This window comes from Myotis myotis, unplaced genomic scaffold, assembly GCF_014108235.1.
Source record: "Myotis myotis isolate mMyoMyo1 unplaced genomic scaffold, mMyoMyo1.p scaffold_m19_p_7, whole genome shotgun sequence".
Classification (NCBI taxonomy): Eukaryota; Metazoa; Chordata; class Mammalia; order Chiroptera; family Vespertilionidae; genus Myotis; species Myotis myotis.
The window spans coordinates 56,654,394-56,669,387 of NW_023416379.1; the positions used below are offsets into that span (position 1 = coordinate 56,654,394).

General features: G+C 38.3%; 1 protein-coding gene across 10 annotated transcripts in view; it reads left to right on the forward strand.

The window, feature by feature from the left end:
* SNAP91 (synaptosome associated protein 91) overlaps positions 1 to 14,994 on the forward strand; it is a 125,830-nt gene that overhangs the window by 48,458 nt on the left and 62,378 nt on the right. For all 10 annotated transcript variants that reach the window (XM_036318100.1, XM_036318099.1, XM_036318102.1 and 7 more), the window contains exon 8: positions 7,403 to 7,509. In XM_036318100.1, coding sequence (XP_036173993.1) covers positions 7,403 to 7,509 — 107 coding nt within the window. The remainder of the gene's footprint in view (positions 1 to 7,402; positions 7,510 to 14,994) is intronic.

Here is a 14,994-nt window from a genome sequence, read left to right on the forward strand (position 1 = left end):
GGATAAATTATCTGTTATGGTATAGAGCAGCCGTGGGCAAACTACGGCCCGCGGGCCGGATTCGGCCCGTTTGAAATGAATAAAACTAAAAAAAAAAAGACCATACCCTTTTATGTAATGATGTTTACTTTGAATTTATATTAGTTCACATAAACACTCCATCCATGCTTTTGTTCCGGCTCTCTGTTCCAGTTTAAGAACCCATTGTGGCCCTGGAGTCAAAAAGTTTGCCCACCCCTGGTATTGAGAGATTACTGCTCTCCTCCCTAGGAATTCATGCTTATCCTATTACTTTGTGGATGACTCCATTCTCCCTGGAGTATGGTGCCAAGGTGGAAGCCCAGCATTGATCTCGGGTATTGGCAGACTGAAGATTTAGCAATAGCACTTTGTTCATCAGTCTATGGAGTCCCCTTATCCCCTGATTAATGAGAGTCTTTTGGTTGCCTTTGGCCTGCATTTACATGGGATAGAAATAGTCTCATGCTCTTCATTCATTCTGAGAGGCCCGTCTACTACCTTTTGTCCAGATCTCTTGTCATTAATCTTCCCATTTTATTTTTTTAAGTCCCTGGTAAAACAGACCAGCAGTTAGTTACTGCACATATTTTTGTATATTTCCATATGAGTCCTCATATTTCCTTTGACATAAAGTGAAAAATCAGATAGATATACTACTTAAAGCTTGCCCTGCAGTAAAAGATTTCTTTCACTGTCAAGGTCACCCCTCTGTGGGGATATAATGATTCAGCAAACTACTTCCAACTAGTGCCAGCATGAGAAACCATCTGTAAACCAAGCTTGAGTTCTATTGTCCCTCAGTCAGCTGATCGTAGGCATGATCTGAGGAAGAAAGGGCAGTGCAGCAGAGGAGGTGCACAAGGAATACGAGCCATGTTCACACAACCTGCATGGGATCCAGGATCTGCTTGAGGCTGACCTCTGATATACCACTTGCGTTTGATGATAGAGTATTCTTGCAGTTGTCCAACTTTATGGTTTTTTATATTAGAAAACACTTGAGGTCTCATGATTACTTGATATTCTATGGTCAGAATCTAAGTCTCTAGAGAAGTAAGCCAAGAGCAATTTTTCCAAAAGGTATTAGTTACTGTCTGAAGAAGACATGGCTCTGCTCCAAAGCACTGGAGGCTCCTAAAATTCCCAGTGGAGCCTGCCAGGGCGTTCTGCAGCATTCGGAGCTGCCGCAGACGCTTTGAGTTCCTTTAGATCTGCAGGAGCAAAGGCCCATGTGGCTCCAGTTTGGAGCTGTTGCAGAGCCTTCCCTTCATCGGGATTCTACTTCATATTTGATACTGTACCAGATATTCTATTGAAAGCAACACACACATGTTGTATATGCTACCTCCAAACCAAAAAAAAAAAAAAAAAACAACCAAAAAACAAAAACTCGGCCAACTTTTGCCTGTAGTTTGGTTATAGGAGGTGCAAAGTGAAGCAATTTGGCTTTCACAGGGAGGGGACCTTTGGACCTTCAGAAACTTTACTGAGGTAGCAGGTCCCTGAACTTTCATAGATTCTATCTCTCACCCTTTGATATGCATGTATCTTATCAAGGCACTTAGCATACTTGAAATTCTTGTCGAGTAGATACAATCAGGATAATGTCATTAAAGTGATATCCCTGGGTTTGACAGCCAGAGAGGATGATATCCCTGAAATAAGACAGTGAGGGTGTACTGGCATCCTGCCAGATGAAACCTAACTACTTACGATGAGCTCTGTTTATTGACTGGAGATAAAAGAATTTTCTGGTTTGATAGTTGCCTGTCAGGTGTCAGGAGCTGTGCTGATTTTACACTGGTAGGAGAACACATCTGGATCTCTGAAATAGGCGTCACCACCTGATTACGTTTGTAGTAACCTACTATTACTCTCTACCATCCATGCATCTTTTGCACAAACCAGATATGCAAGTTAACTGGGGATATGATGGAATGCTAGCCCTGTATCTTTGCAGAAATTAGGAAACAATCGTGAGGACTCTGCTAGTTTCAGAGTACTTCTATTCCAACTATATGTTCAGGAAACTGGGGCAATAACCGCAGATAGTTTCATGCATCCACTGGGATATCATTTTCTTTTATCACCTAATCTCCATAGAGCCTCTACTCAGAATGATAGAACATAGAGTGACATTTTGAGTCCCCAGGGAGTAGCATCCGCTTAGAGTCTGTGTCCCTGAAAAGTCTGGGCATGTTTCTTTTTTTCCCTTGTGCACACTCTGATAACAGTCCCTTTGCAGGAGACAAGAAAAAAGAGAAAAGTTCTTTGGCTATGTTTCTAGGACCTTCCTTAAGAATTCCTGGAAGGCTTATTGAAATTTAGGTTGCTAGACCCTAACCCGGAGTTTCTAATTCCGTAGGTCTGGGGAAGGGCCTGAGAATTGCATTTCTAATAAGGCCTGATCAGTGCTGCTGCTGCCCATCTGGGGGCTTCAGTTTGAGAGCCACTGTGTTTGAGTCCCTCCCAGATGCTCAGGCTAGCATTTTGAATCCACCCGTTTTGTATGCTCACCCAAATCGATGTTATCAATGACGTTGTAAATTCTAATGTAATATTCCTTCTTTACTGCTCAGACCTTTAGAATTCATTCCACTTCTCTAGATTTTTATCAATTAGGACTGACAGATTCAGGAGGAAAACAATGCAAGATGCCCCATTAAATTTATATTCAGATCAACATGAATGACTCTTTTTGTATTAATAAATACCGTGCAATATTTGGGACATGCTCATGCTAAAAATTATTTGTTATTTACCATTTAAATTTAAGTCAGTATCTTTCATTTTGTCTGGCAGTCATCCTGCCAACATAAATCTACAAACTCTTGTACTTCTTGAAGCATGTGTGCCTTTTCCTCCTGGGTCCGACTTTGTGCTTGTCTCCCTGGGGCATGCAGGAATTGCTGGATTCTAATTTCTTTCTATTGAGGCAGTTGACAAAGGGAAGGGGATAAGACGTAGAGGGATAGGGTTTGAGGAGAATTTTCATTCTCTGATGAAAGGGTTTGATTACGGGATCTCCAAGCAAGGCAGGACCAGCTTCTTCCAACGAAGTGGGAAAAGCTTTTTCCAGCAAAGATAGATTCATTTTTGTATGAATCTACCCAAGTGTTTTGTTTTGTTTTCAATTTCATTTTACAATAAAATTCCTAATTTTCACAAAGAACACCATGGTGAGGCTGGAAATTTAACTTACCCACATATGTTATAATTCAGCAACTCACAGGATTAGCCACTCATCTGACTTTCAGCTCTGACAGCCCTGTGTCTGCAAGAGATAAGGTTATTACAGGCCAGCTTGAAGTATCACAGTCTGAATGGAACCTTGCGTCCATAATTTAAAATCTGTGCTGTCATTTTCCTTTGTAAGCTCTTCAGGGGAGTCAGAAGCAGCCCCTCGCCCCACAGTTGTGTTTGCCTTGTTCCCATCATGGTGGTCTCTATCCCAGCAGCTGCTCGCTCTGATAAGCTTAATTCTGGGTGCTCATTTCAGAAAACCGTAGTGATCATTTAAGTAATTATTTTTCTCCTGTGCAGCACAGCCTATGAGAATCTAATTTTCCAGGAGCTGCAGGTGGACACTGCTGCCATTACAGCCAATCAGGTTGCATATCTAACCCAAGATTCCCATCTTCAGCATTTTTGATTTCTGTAGCCACTTCAGTTATTAAACACTGTACCTATTCAAGAAACAGAAAGTACCCTACGTATTGTAAATAAAAAGAGATTTAATACAGGGAGCTAGGTACTTATGTAATTATTGGAAGCCTGCAGGAACGGGTTCTAGGCTCATCCTCCTGAGATGACTACTGAATGTAGGGGAGTTAGTCACTACGAGGGCCACCACTTTAAGTTGTGCTCAAAGAAAGTCACTGCTGCTACCACCCTGACTGCCTTGCAAACCTAGAAAGCAGGAGAACGGACACCTGAAGTTATAATTAATCCAGGGATTAGGGAGTCATGTCAAGTAGCTGCAAACATAAGAATTACCCCTCAAAACCCCGAAGGTGGACGGCAGACAGTGAAATGCTGCTGAAAGATAAACTCAGGATTTTATCACTTGTAGGAAACAGGTGTAAAGGTGCAAGACATATGGCTCTGCCTCAATTTCACCTTCTAGGCCTCCCACAGGTCTAATTCGCAGAACCCTGGCTTCTATGAGTCTAGAAAATGAAAGAATGGGGGTTGGGTGAGCCAATCCCAACATCGAATACAGGGCTCTTGGATATTTTGCCTTTACTGTGGAAAGATTCCTGCCCATAATATGCAGTTCAAAACCATATTGCTTTTATTTCATGTGGGACAGTTTATCTGTAAACCAAATAAGATAGGTTTTCCCATTTCTCTTTTGCTAGCTAATCTTACTCTTGCTTACCACTCATAAATGTCAGCTTTTGCTAAAGTTCCTTTCTAGCCATTTACCATTCTGCTATTTTTGTGTGTTCTTCATTGGAAAACCTATTATCTTCATTATGATGACTCCCAAATCTACTATTTTGGTTCTTACCTTTATTCTGAGCTTTAGTTTTGCATGTCTTCTTATTTGTAGACACTTAAATTTAGATATTGTGTTCTTACCTAAAACTCAGCAAGATCTAAAACTGAGCTCTTGAATTTACCCTTCCTAATCTCCTTGTTTCTGTTTATATATAATTAGACTTTCAAATCTAAAACCTAACTTATCTTTGAGTTGTTCATCTTACTCAAACCCACACCCAGTCGATTCATTCTCATCCCCTCACCAGTGGACCCTTGTTTCGTTCCCACTTCTGCTTGAAGAACATTGGATATAGTGCCTCTATAATTCATGTAACAATTAAACATGTTAAGCTATGTGATCCTCCTTATTGTTGTCTTGAACAGCTACTTAAATATTGCTCTACTTTTTCTTCATGTTGAATTCACTGATTGATTGTAGTAAGAATGCATTTTTTCTTTTTTATTAAAGTAATAACCATTTGGTACATATTTTTATTTCATCTAATTTGAAAAAGATAGTCTATTGGCCACAATTAGGAGCAGAAAAGGAGGAGAGTTACACCTTTTCATATTAAAGACCTGACTCTTCAAAAGTGGTAGGGGAGTATATTCTTGCCCGACAACATTCTGGTGTGAGGGGCCTTCATTTGGCATTGACAAATGGCTCTTGTGAAAATAATACTCTAGAATATAGGCACACTTAGAATCCGAAGTATTTTCAGTCAGGTTTGTTTTTTACTATGTAATGCTAGTAATTAACTTAAATATATTATGGGTTAGTTTTAACCAAGGACTTCATGACCAATTCTCTGCATCTAATGTTGGAGTCAATATTGGTGCCAGAAACCTTCACAAACATTTTATCTATCTCGAAACTCTGATGTTCAAGTTAGAAGATGCTTCCCTTCCTGACTGATATCCACGTGTACAATCTTGGTTTGTCTTTCAGGGATGAGATTGCTTTTCATGTGGCTTCTTTCCTAGGACAGTTACTTGTGAAAGTGAATACTAACATGATGGGATTTATCAATACTTTATATACAAAGATTTATGTTATGAATGTCAAATTTGATCATTTCAGACACTGAAAACCAACATATATCAGCTTTAATGTGAAAGAAAGACAGAGGCTCATTTCTGGGTGACACATACCTTCTGTTAAAGGTGTTAATTTCTCTGGAACCTGTCCTGGTTTCTAAGGGGAGAAGGGGTCCTCTCAATTTTGCTTATTTCAGTGCATGTTGCCTTTCATCGTCATTACCATGGTTATAGAAATAGTTATGAACTTATGACCTAAAACCATGATGATTGAATCTCTTTTGTTGCTGAATCCTAAATTACCACGATAGATGCAATTTTAAAAGCATCTAAAGGAAACAGAAAATTTGCTTAAAATTTTGAAGTATTGGTTTTAAAAGGAAATTGAGATTATTTAGTTTTCTTTTTCTTTTTGTGTTATTGCTAAAGACCCAATGCAAAGAAATAAACAGATTATAATAAAGAAAAGTAATTTAGACATTTTGAAGAAATTTTTTATATGAAGATTGTATAACAAGAAAGAAAGAAAAGTATAGTTTATCAGAATAAGCCCTTATTTTCAAAAATGACTTGTTTCCTTTTAGCACCATGGTCCTATCTATAACATTTAAAAAGAGGATAGCATGGATAAAGAAACTATCCTTAGCTTTGACCATATATTTTAAAGGCTTGCTTCCTTCTCAAATCCTAACAAGTAGGAAACAGTATGTGTTTATTTTCTCAATCCCTTTGCTTCCCTTGAATAGCCTGCAGGGGTGGTCCATGCTAAAAGTAAAATTACGAAAAGACTGTCAACAGAAGGTAATGAGTAGCTACCCTTAATAATTAGTTCTTTGTGTAATTATATATTATTAAAACCTTTCTTGCGAAAATTAAAAATACTTTGAGGTAGTAAAATTACATGCTGAATGAAATCAAGAACTTTAAAGTGTGAGAGAATATAAAAATAGCATGTGTTTAACCTTGTGCAGATATAAAATAATGATGATACCGAGCCACTGGTTATGATCTAGAGTTGCCTGGGAGCTGTTGTAGACAATGGCCTACCATGTCTTCATATGCAGTGTCAGTAATTATGGACTGAAAGACTGGCGGGCAAAAACACTGATAAAGGGCTAGTTTTCTTCAAAACAGTGTAGAGAAAACACGCTGTCATGCTGCAGTTGTAATGGAGCGATAGTACCGTAATTACCGTGATGTCCAATCTTGGGAGCACAGAAAAGAACAGCAAATGCCTCTGTTTTTCTGTCTAGAAAGCTACAGGTTGAGAAAGGGGACATGATTATAGAGTCATAAGAGTTTGGTAAACCATATGTTTTTCACAAAACTTCACAATCTTATAACTAAAACATACATTATACTGTTTGAAAGAAATAATTTATAACCAATAAAGGAAGAATCAATTTATACGGAGTGTAGACATCTTAGAGAATTCTTTAATTCATGGATGTTATGTTATTGCTTTATGATATGTAAATTATTGGTTAAGGGTGAGCTTAGTATGGAAATAAGGATGCAGTTCAATGCAGTCATGCATTACTTTTGAGATTGTTATCACAAGAATTTAATGCTGTTTTCCAAAACAGAAAGCTGGTTGGTATGGATCATGAATTTAACTGTTGTGATAATTCACATGTTACTGTATTTTCATTATTTCCATTGTTTCCTGTGAGACACTGGAGAACAAGCACCCTTTTTAAATCACGAGGTCCCCTTTTTTAGGTGCATTAATACCTATTACAGATTTTAGTGCCATGTTGATTCAAACATTAATTTCAGTTTTAAGTAATGGTATTTATATACACTTATAATAAAATGTAATATAATACTCTTAAAAATGCTTGTCTATCTGTTCTAGAAAAGTTTTTTGAAATGAAGAAAGGACAATGTAAAGATGCTCTAGAAATTTACAAACGATTTCTAACTAGAATGACGCGCGTGTCTGAATTTCTCAAAGTTGCAGAGGTAAGTAATATAAAGCTTTGTTGGGGATATAATTGTAAAATATTAGCTCATGTATCTGGAGTAAATAATAACATTTATAATCTAGCCAAACACTGCCACAGATAACAGAGTGTTAGGGTTGGAAGTGACCTTAGAAGTCATCTATCCAACTTTTCACTCAGACCTGTACACTGCACTCCTGTATCCCAGTCAGATGACCATTGTCTTGAATAAAGGTTTCATGGATATTAGCTCACTTAACTGCTTTGTAAGGTAGTCCGTTCCTCCATTCCACCTAATGCTATCTTTGATTATAAGTAAGCGCTTCCTTTTTACTGAACCCTAGAAAAAAATCCTCAGAAAAGTCCATCCGTTGTTCTTTGTGTGTGAATATAGATAATAAAATATGACCTTTCTTGCCATGTCAGTGATTTAAACACAATGAAAAATAAAACAAAGTATAATTAATTTTATAAAGTTTATAGTTTCTTAAGGACTTTTAAAACATTTAGTCAAAATAACTTTGTATAGTTGGTGTTTCTGAGGTTCTCTGTAAGTTGGTCTTTCATCTTACAAGATCCAATTATTGGTTCATACTGATATCAGAAATTATAACATTGTTATCCTTTAGCAAGATGGGTTTTTATCTTACATGTCAACTAACTGATTGCTAGGACTGACCACAGCGCTTTGTGCAAAAGGTTCTGAAACCCAGTGGCAAAGCACACAAGTCCATGAACATGGGACATTCATGCCATGCTTTTGTAATTTTTACCACTTTGAAAATATAGCCCAGAACACGCATTTTATATACACAGTTTCAAAATCACTCTAGTTCATGTGTTATATTTCAAGTCTCATTTATCACAGAAGTAATAATTATCAAATTCAAATTATGAGACCAAAATAATATTGCAAAATGCTGTCTCTTCAGCTTTGATCCTTACAGCTTGTAATCAGAATAAAAATATTTTGTGTATAACATGAGAAACAAAAGGTAAAGATTAGATTATATAAATTACATATACCTGAAAGCATGTACATGTGTATTTCCTCATGGGTTTATTGATGTCAATGGTCTTGAAGAAAGGATAGAATTGCTTGACACTTTTGCTCTTGCTGCTGCACAGGTTTTATGTTTTGTATTTCATATGATTTTCCCATGATTTAACCATAATTATCAATATAATCTAGTAAATTTACCTGATTTCTTTCTGTGAAAATACAATTTCGCCTAAGTACCCAGAGCAGGAGATTATTTCATTTTTCTGCTAATTCCTGGTGCATATGCTTCCAGTGTTCCCATTTGTTACTGTTTATCTATACTAATAAGAAGGTAATATGCTAATTAGACTGGATAGACCAGACGTCTTCCGGATGTCTGTCTGGACGTCCTTCCAGACAAAGCCACAGCGGCTGTGAGAGCCGAGGAGGGCCGGCAGCTGCAGCAGTAAGCAGTGGCAGCAGCAGCAGGGTGATGGGGGTGGCGCCTTACCCTGATCGGCCCAGTCGCCTCCCGCAGAGGGAGGCCAGGCTGAGGGACCCTCCCCAAGTGCACGAATTTTTGTGCACTGGGCCTCTAGTATCAGATAAGGAACTGGACACATGGCCGTCTGGAGTATACACTTATCTCATCAGCTTCATATGGCTCAGCTCAAGGTTTCCATGAGAAGAGGCTGTTGTGAATGACAGTTACAGAAATCAGACATCACTCTGAGAGCCTGTCTTTTTTTCTTTTTTTTTTTTAATTAAATCTTTATTGTTCAGATTATTACATTTGTTCCTCTTTTTTCCCCCCATAACTCTCCTCCTCCCAGTTCCCGCCCCACCCTCCGCCCTCACTCCCCACCCACTGTCCTCATCCATAGGTGCACGATTTTTGTCCAGTCTCTTCCTACATCTCCCACACCTCTTTCCCCCCCCAAGAATAGTCAGTCCATTCCCTTTCTATGTCCCTGATTCTATTATAATCACCAGTTCATTCTGTTCATCAGATTATTTATTCACTTGATTCTTAGATTCACTTGTTGATAGATGCATATTTGTTCATAATTTGTATCTTTACCTTTTTCTTCCTCTTCCCCTTCTTTTTTTTTTTTTTAATATATTTTATTGATTTTTCACAGAGAGGAAGAGAGAGGGATAGAGAGTTAGAAACATCGATGAGAGAGAAACATCGATCAGCTGCCTCTTGCACACCTCCTACTGGGGATGTGCCCGCAACCAAGGTACATGCCCTTGGCCGGAATCGAACCTGGGACCTTTCAATCCGCAGGCTGACGCTCTATCCACTGAGCCAAACCGGTCAGGGCCTCTTCCTCTTCTTAAAGGATACCTTTCAGCATTTCATATAATCCTGGTTTGGTGGTGATGAACTCCTTTAGCTTTTCCTTATCTGTGAAGCTCTTTATCTGACCTTCAGTTCTGAATGATAGCTTTGCTGGATAAAGTAATCTTGGTTGTAGGTTCTTGGTATTCATCACTTTGAATATTTCTTGCCACTCCCTTCTGGCCTGCAAAGTTTCTGTTGAGAAATCAGCTGACAGTCATATGGGTATTCCCTTGTAGGTAACTGAGTTTCTTTCTCTTGCTGCTTTTAAGATTCTCTCTTTGTCTTTTGCTCTTGGCATTTTAATAATGATGTGTCTTGGTGTGGTCCTCTTTGGATTCCTTTTGTTTGGGGTTCTCCGCGCTTCTTGGACCTGTAAGTCCATTTCTTTCACCAGGTGGGGGGAGTTTTCTGTCATTATTTCTTCAAATAGGTTTTCAATATCTTGCTCTCTCTCATCTTCTGGAACCCCTGTAATTCTGATGTTGGTACACTTGAAGCTGTCCCAGAGGCTCCTTACACTATCCTCACATTTTTGGATTCTTTTTTCATTTTGCTTTTCCGGTTGGGTGTTTTTTGCTTCCTCACATTTCAAATCATTGACTTGATTCTTGCGCTCCTCTGGTCTGCTGTCGGGAGTCTGTATAATATTCGTTATTTCAGTCCGTGTATGCTTAATTTCTAGTTGGTTCCCCATCATAACATCGAGGGTCTCATTAGTTTTCTTGTAGATCTCATTAAGTTTATCGGCGGCTTCTAAACAGTTCTTGAGAGACCTTAAAAGTGTGGTTCTGAACTCTATATCTTCCATTGACAATTTTGTCCTGTTTCTTTGTCTCCGCATTTTGTTATGCTTTCTTGGTGCACCCCCTAGTGGTCTTTGTGCGCAGTCTTGTAGTTAAGCCTTGATTGTGGTAGCTAATACCAGGGAGGGTTTGACCTCCAGGCCAAGTGGCTGTGAGAATCAGCTGTGTCTGCAGTGAGAGAACTTCTGTCCTCTAGGGAGGTGCTAATCTAGCCTTTGCCTGAGGCTATCGGGCAAATGCCTCTGTGCAGGGCTTGGGTGGGGCGGGTCGCCCGTATCTGGAGCTCAGAGTCTGCGACTCCCTCCCGATTGAAAACGCCAACCGCGCCCTCCGCCGCCAGCCCGCTCCGCACACTCCGCACCTCAGAATTTGACTTCAGCACTGCGCCTCCTCTGAGTGTCCGTATGCGTTTCTCTTTCCTCCTAGTTGTAGGACTTCCACTCAGCCAGCGTTCCTGTGGTTCTGGGTGATGTCCGTTCCGTCTTTTAGTTTCACTTTTGAAGTAGTTGTTCAAGGCAGCAAACTCCAGCGTTAACCTATGCCGCCATCTTGGTTCTGGAGCCTGTCTTTAAATAGCTGAATAATAAATATTTTACTATTATTTGAACATTATGATTGTTTTATAGAATGGATACTAATTTACAAAATTATTTTTAATAGAGTTAACATCAAACCACAGTCGATAAAACCTAACCATTTGTGCTTTCTTTCACATTTGAATTATATTGTTCCTGATTTCAACACTAATTGTTGAATATCAGTGTTTAATGGTATGCTTATGATTGCTTAATACTGAAATATTTTGACAAATGTACATAGTTTTCTCTCCCACTTAGTACTCATATGGTGTACCTATCTATAGATTCATATTCAATAGCTGTCCTGTGGTTAGTACCATTTGCCTAATACAGAAGACTTCCAGAATGCCGTTTAAAAAATACAACTGTATTGAGTATTTGGCGAATGTTACCACTAAGTTGTTCATCATGTTAAAAGAAATGTAGAGTAGTAGACTAATTTCAATGGAAATAATCAAATCTCTCAGAGGAACTGCTCAAAGTGCAGAAAACACCATGTTTTGTTCTCTCATACAGACAGCCCTTGGTTTCTGCAGGGGACTGATTCCAGGTCCCCTGCGGATGCCAAAATCCACAGATGCTCAGGTCCCCACATATAAAATAGCATTGTATTTGCATATAAGCTATACACATCTGCTCACATATTTTAAATCATCTCTAGGTCACTTGTAATATCTAATACAATGTAAATGCTATGTAAATAGTTGTGATATTATATTGTTCAGGGAATAATGACAAGAAAAAAGAGTTTGTATATGCTCAGTATAGATACCACAGTCATAAGCCTAACTATATTGTACACGTCACCAACACCATAGCATTTTCCCCCAAATATGTTTGGTCTATGAACCCATGGATGTGGAACCTGTGGATACAGATGGTTAACTGTACTGAAGATTCCTAAAGCAGACAACTGAAACTTTGCACAAATGGTTGTTTCACATGTAACAGGAATTTCTGCTAAACACTCCCCTTTTATAGAACCAAGTTATTCTTAGTTTGCTAGTCCAAGGTAAATACCAAGTCGTAGGAGTATGTCTCCCAGAATATTTGCAGGCAGAAAGTAATAAGATTTCTGTAGTACAATCACACTTCACCTCAATCTTCCAAGGTCAGGATAGTAAAAATAGCAATGTTAAGGACAGATTTCTAAGTTGTGTCTTTAACAGAATTATTCATTTCATAGGAACACATCATCTTTTGGCAAAGTGATTCCATAATACTTTGATTTCAAAAACACTGACTTCACTCATATTAATATTTTAATGGCTCATCTAAATAGTATTAAATATGGGAATAAAGGGGATGAAGTTGCCTTAGTTTATAATTTCCATAATTTGTAATAACATAAGTGAGTTTAGGGAGGTATCGGTGGCTTCTCTAAAGCCAGAGTCTAGTCATTCTCAGTTAAAAATCTATATTTCAGAGTGGAATCTCCAGCTTGAGCTGATCTAGAGGGATGAGGGCCAGGGCCTTGTAAACCAGTGGTGCTCCACAGTAGGCAATTTTGCTTTCCCTTCCTTCCCAGGGGACAATGTCTGGTGACATTTTTTATTATTACAACCAAGTAGGGAGCAATACAATAATAGCAGGGACTTAAAGCCCCACTTACATTTATGAATAGATAGAGGAAGAGGGGGAGGCCTACTGACATCCAATGGGGAGAGACCAGTGATACCGCTAATATCCTACAGTGCACAAGACAACCCCCAACAAAGCAAATTGTGAGCTCATCCCAAAATGGGAGTAGTGCCCAAGCTAATTTAGACATAGAAAAGGCAGAGGAAAGAAGTTAGCTCAGCACTTGACACTCAAGTGTATTTTCCAATCTCCTATTTGCCTTATTGTCTTTGTAGGAAGATTTATGCTTCATGTATTTGCTTCTACATTCCATTAGCATAATCAAGCCACTTCATTTCTCAAAGTGAGACTTTGGTTTAACTCACTTTGTTTCTTTGAGAGTCGATTCTATCATTTATATAAAATGAGATCATTGAAGTTATAATTTGCATTTTTTGCCAACTTTTTATTTTGAATAATCTTCAAATCTGTACAAGAGTTGATAAAGTAGTATTGGTAAGCACCTATTACTCTCTTCATTGATTTAGCTTTATTGATATATTTCTATATTTGCACATTTATGTGCTCTTTCTTTGTACTTCGTTTTCCCTCATTTCCTTCCCCAACTACTAATAAAAATTCCTGTATGCTTTTACCTAGTAATTCCACTTCTACAAATGTATTCTACAGGTGAGTCCACACAGGTGCAAAATATTGTGTGCAGCATTGCTTGCAATGGCAAGAGATTGGAATCAACTTCAATGCCTGTTAATAGATGACTTCTTAAGTAAATTACAGTACAAGGTAGCTGTTTAAAAATATCAGGGAACTCTGTGTATTAATTTAGATATAGAGCTAAGGTAAATTATTAAATGAAAAATATAAGCTCAGTATATTTAACACAATGTTATTGTATAATGATGTGGGATATAAATATTTATATAGTTCACGTTTCCTTGGATATACATAAAGAAATTCTGGAAAGATACATAAGAAACTAACAAAATGGTTCTCTCTGGGAATGAATTGAAAGTACATCCTAAGTGTACATTCTATTGCTTTTGGATGGAATGTTTTATAAAAATCTGTTAAGTTCATCTGATATAACATGTCCTTTAAGGCTGATGTTTCTTTATTGTTCTGTCTGAATGACCTATTCATTGATATAAATGGGGTATTAAGGTCCCTATTATTATTGTATTGCTGTCTACTTCTCCCTTTTACCTTTTAATGTTTGCCTTACATAAATTTAAGTGCTCTTATGTTAGGTGAATAAATATTTACAAATATTATATCCTCTCGTTAGATAGACTTTTTTATCATAATATAATGCCCTTCTTTTTCTATTACAGTCTTTGCTTTAAAGTTTGTCTAGTATAAGTATAGCTACTCCTGCTTTCTTTTGGTTTCCATTTGTGAGGAATATCTTTTTCCATTTCTTCACTTTGAATCTGTGTGTGTCTTTACATCTGAAGTGTGTCTCTTGCCTTGGCCTGTATGACTCAGTTGGATTATAATTCTGTACACCGAAAGGTGGTAGATTGGATTCCCAGTCAGGGCACATACCCAGGTTGCAGGTTTGATCTCCAGTTGGGGTGCATGCAGGAGGCAACTAAATGATGTTTCACTCTCACATTGATGTCCTTCCTCTCTCTCTAAAAAAAATAAAAGCATATCTTTGGGTGAGACATTAAAAACCAAAATAAGAATTTCTTTAAACATAAATCCTATATAATAAAAGCCTAATATGCAAATCAACTGAACGGTGGAATGGCCAGTCACTATGATGCGCACTGACCACCAGGGGACAAACGCTCAATAAGGAGCTGCCACCAGCCCACAGGCCCCAGGCCAGCCAAGGCGGGTGCCAGCAGGAGTCCCCCAATTGCCCCACTGTTCGCCTCACGATGGCCCTGATCGCCAGTCAGGCCTAGGGACCCTACCCATGCACAAATTTCATGCACTGGGCCTCTAGTTAGTAAGTAAGTAAGTAAGTAAATAAATAAATAAATATAAAGCATGTCCCTTGTAGTCAGCATATGAATGTATTTTGTTTATCCATTCTGTGTATTTTGATTGGAGAATTTAGTCCATTTACATATAAAGTAATTGTTCATAGGTTTGAGCTTATTGCCATTTGTTAAATGTTTTCTAGCTGTGTTCATAGTTCTCTCTTCCTTTCTTCTCTTGTTCTCTTTCTCTGTGCTTTGCTGACTTTCTTTAGTGGTATGGT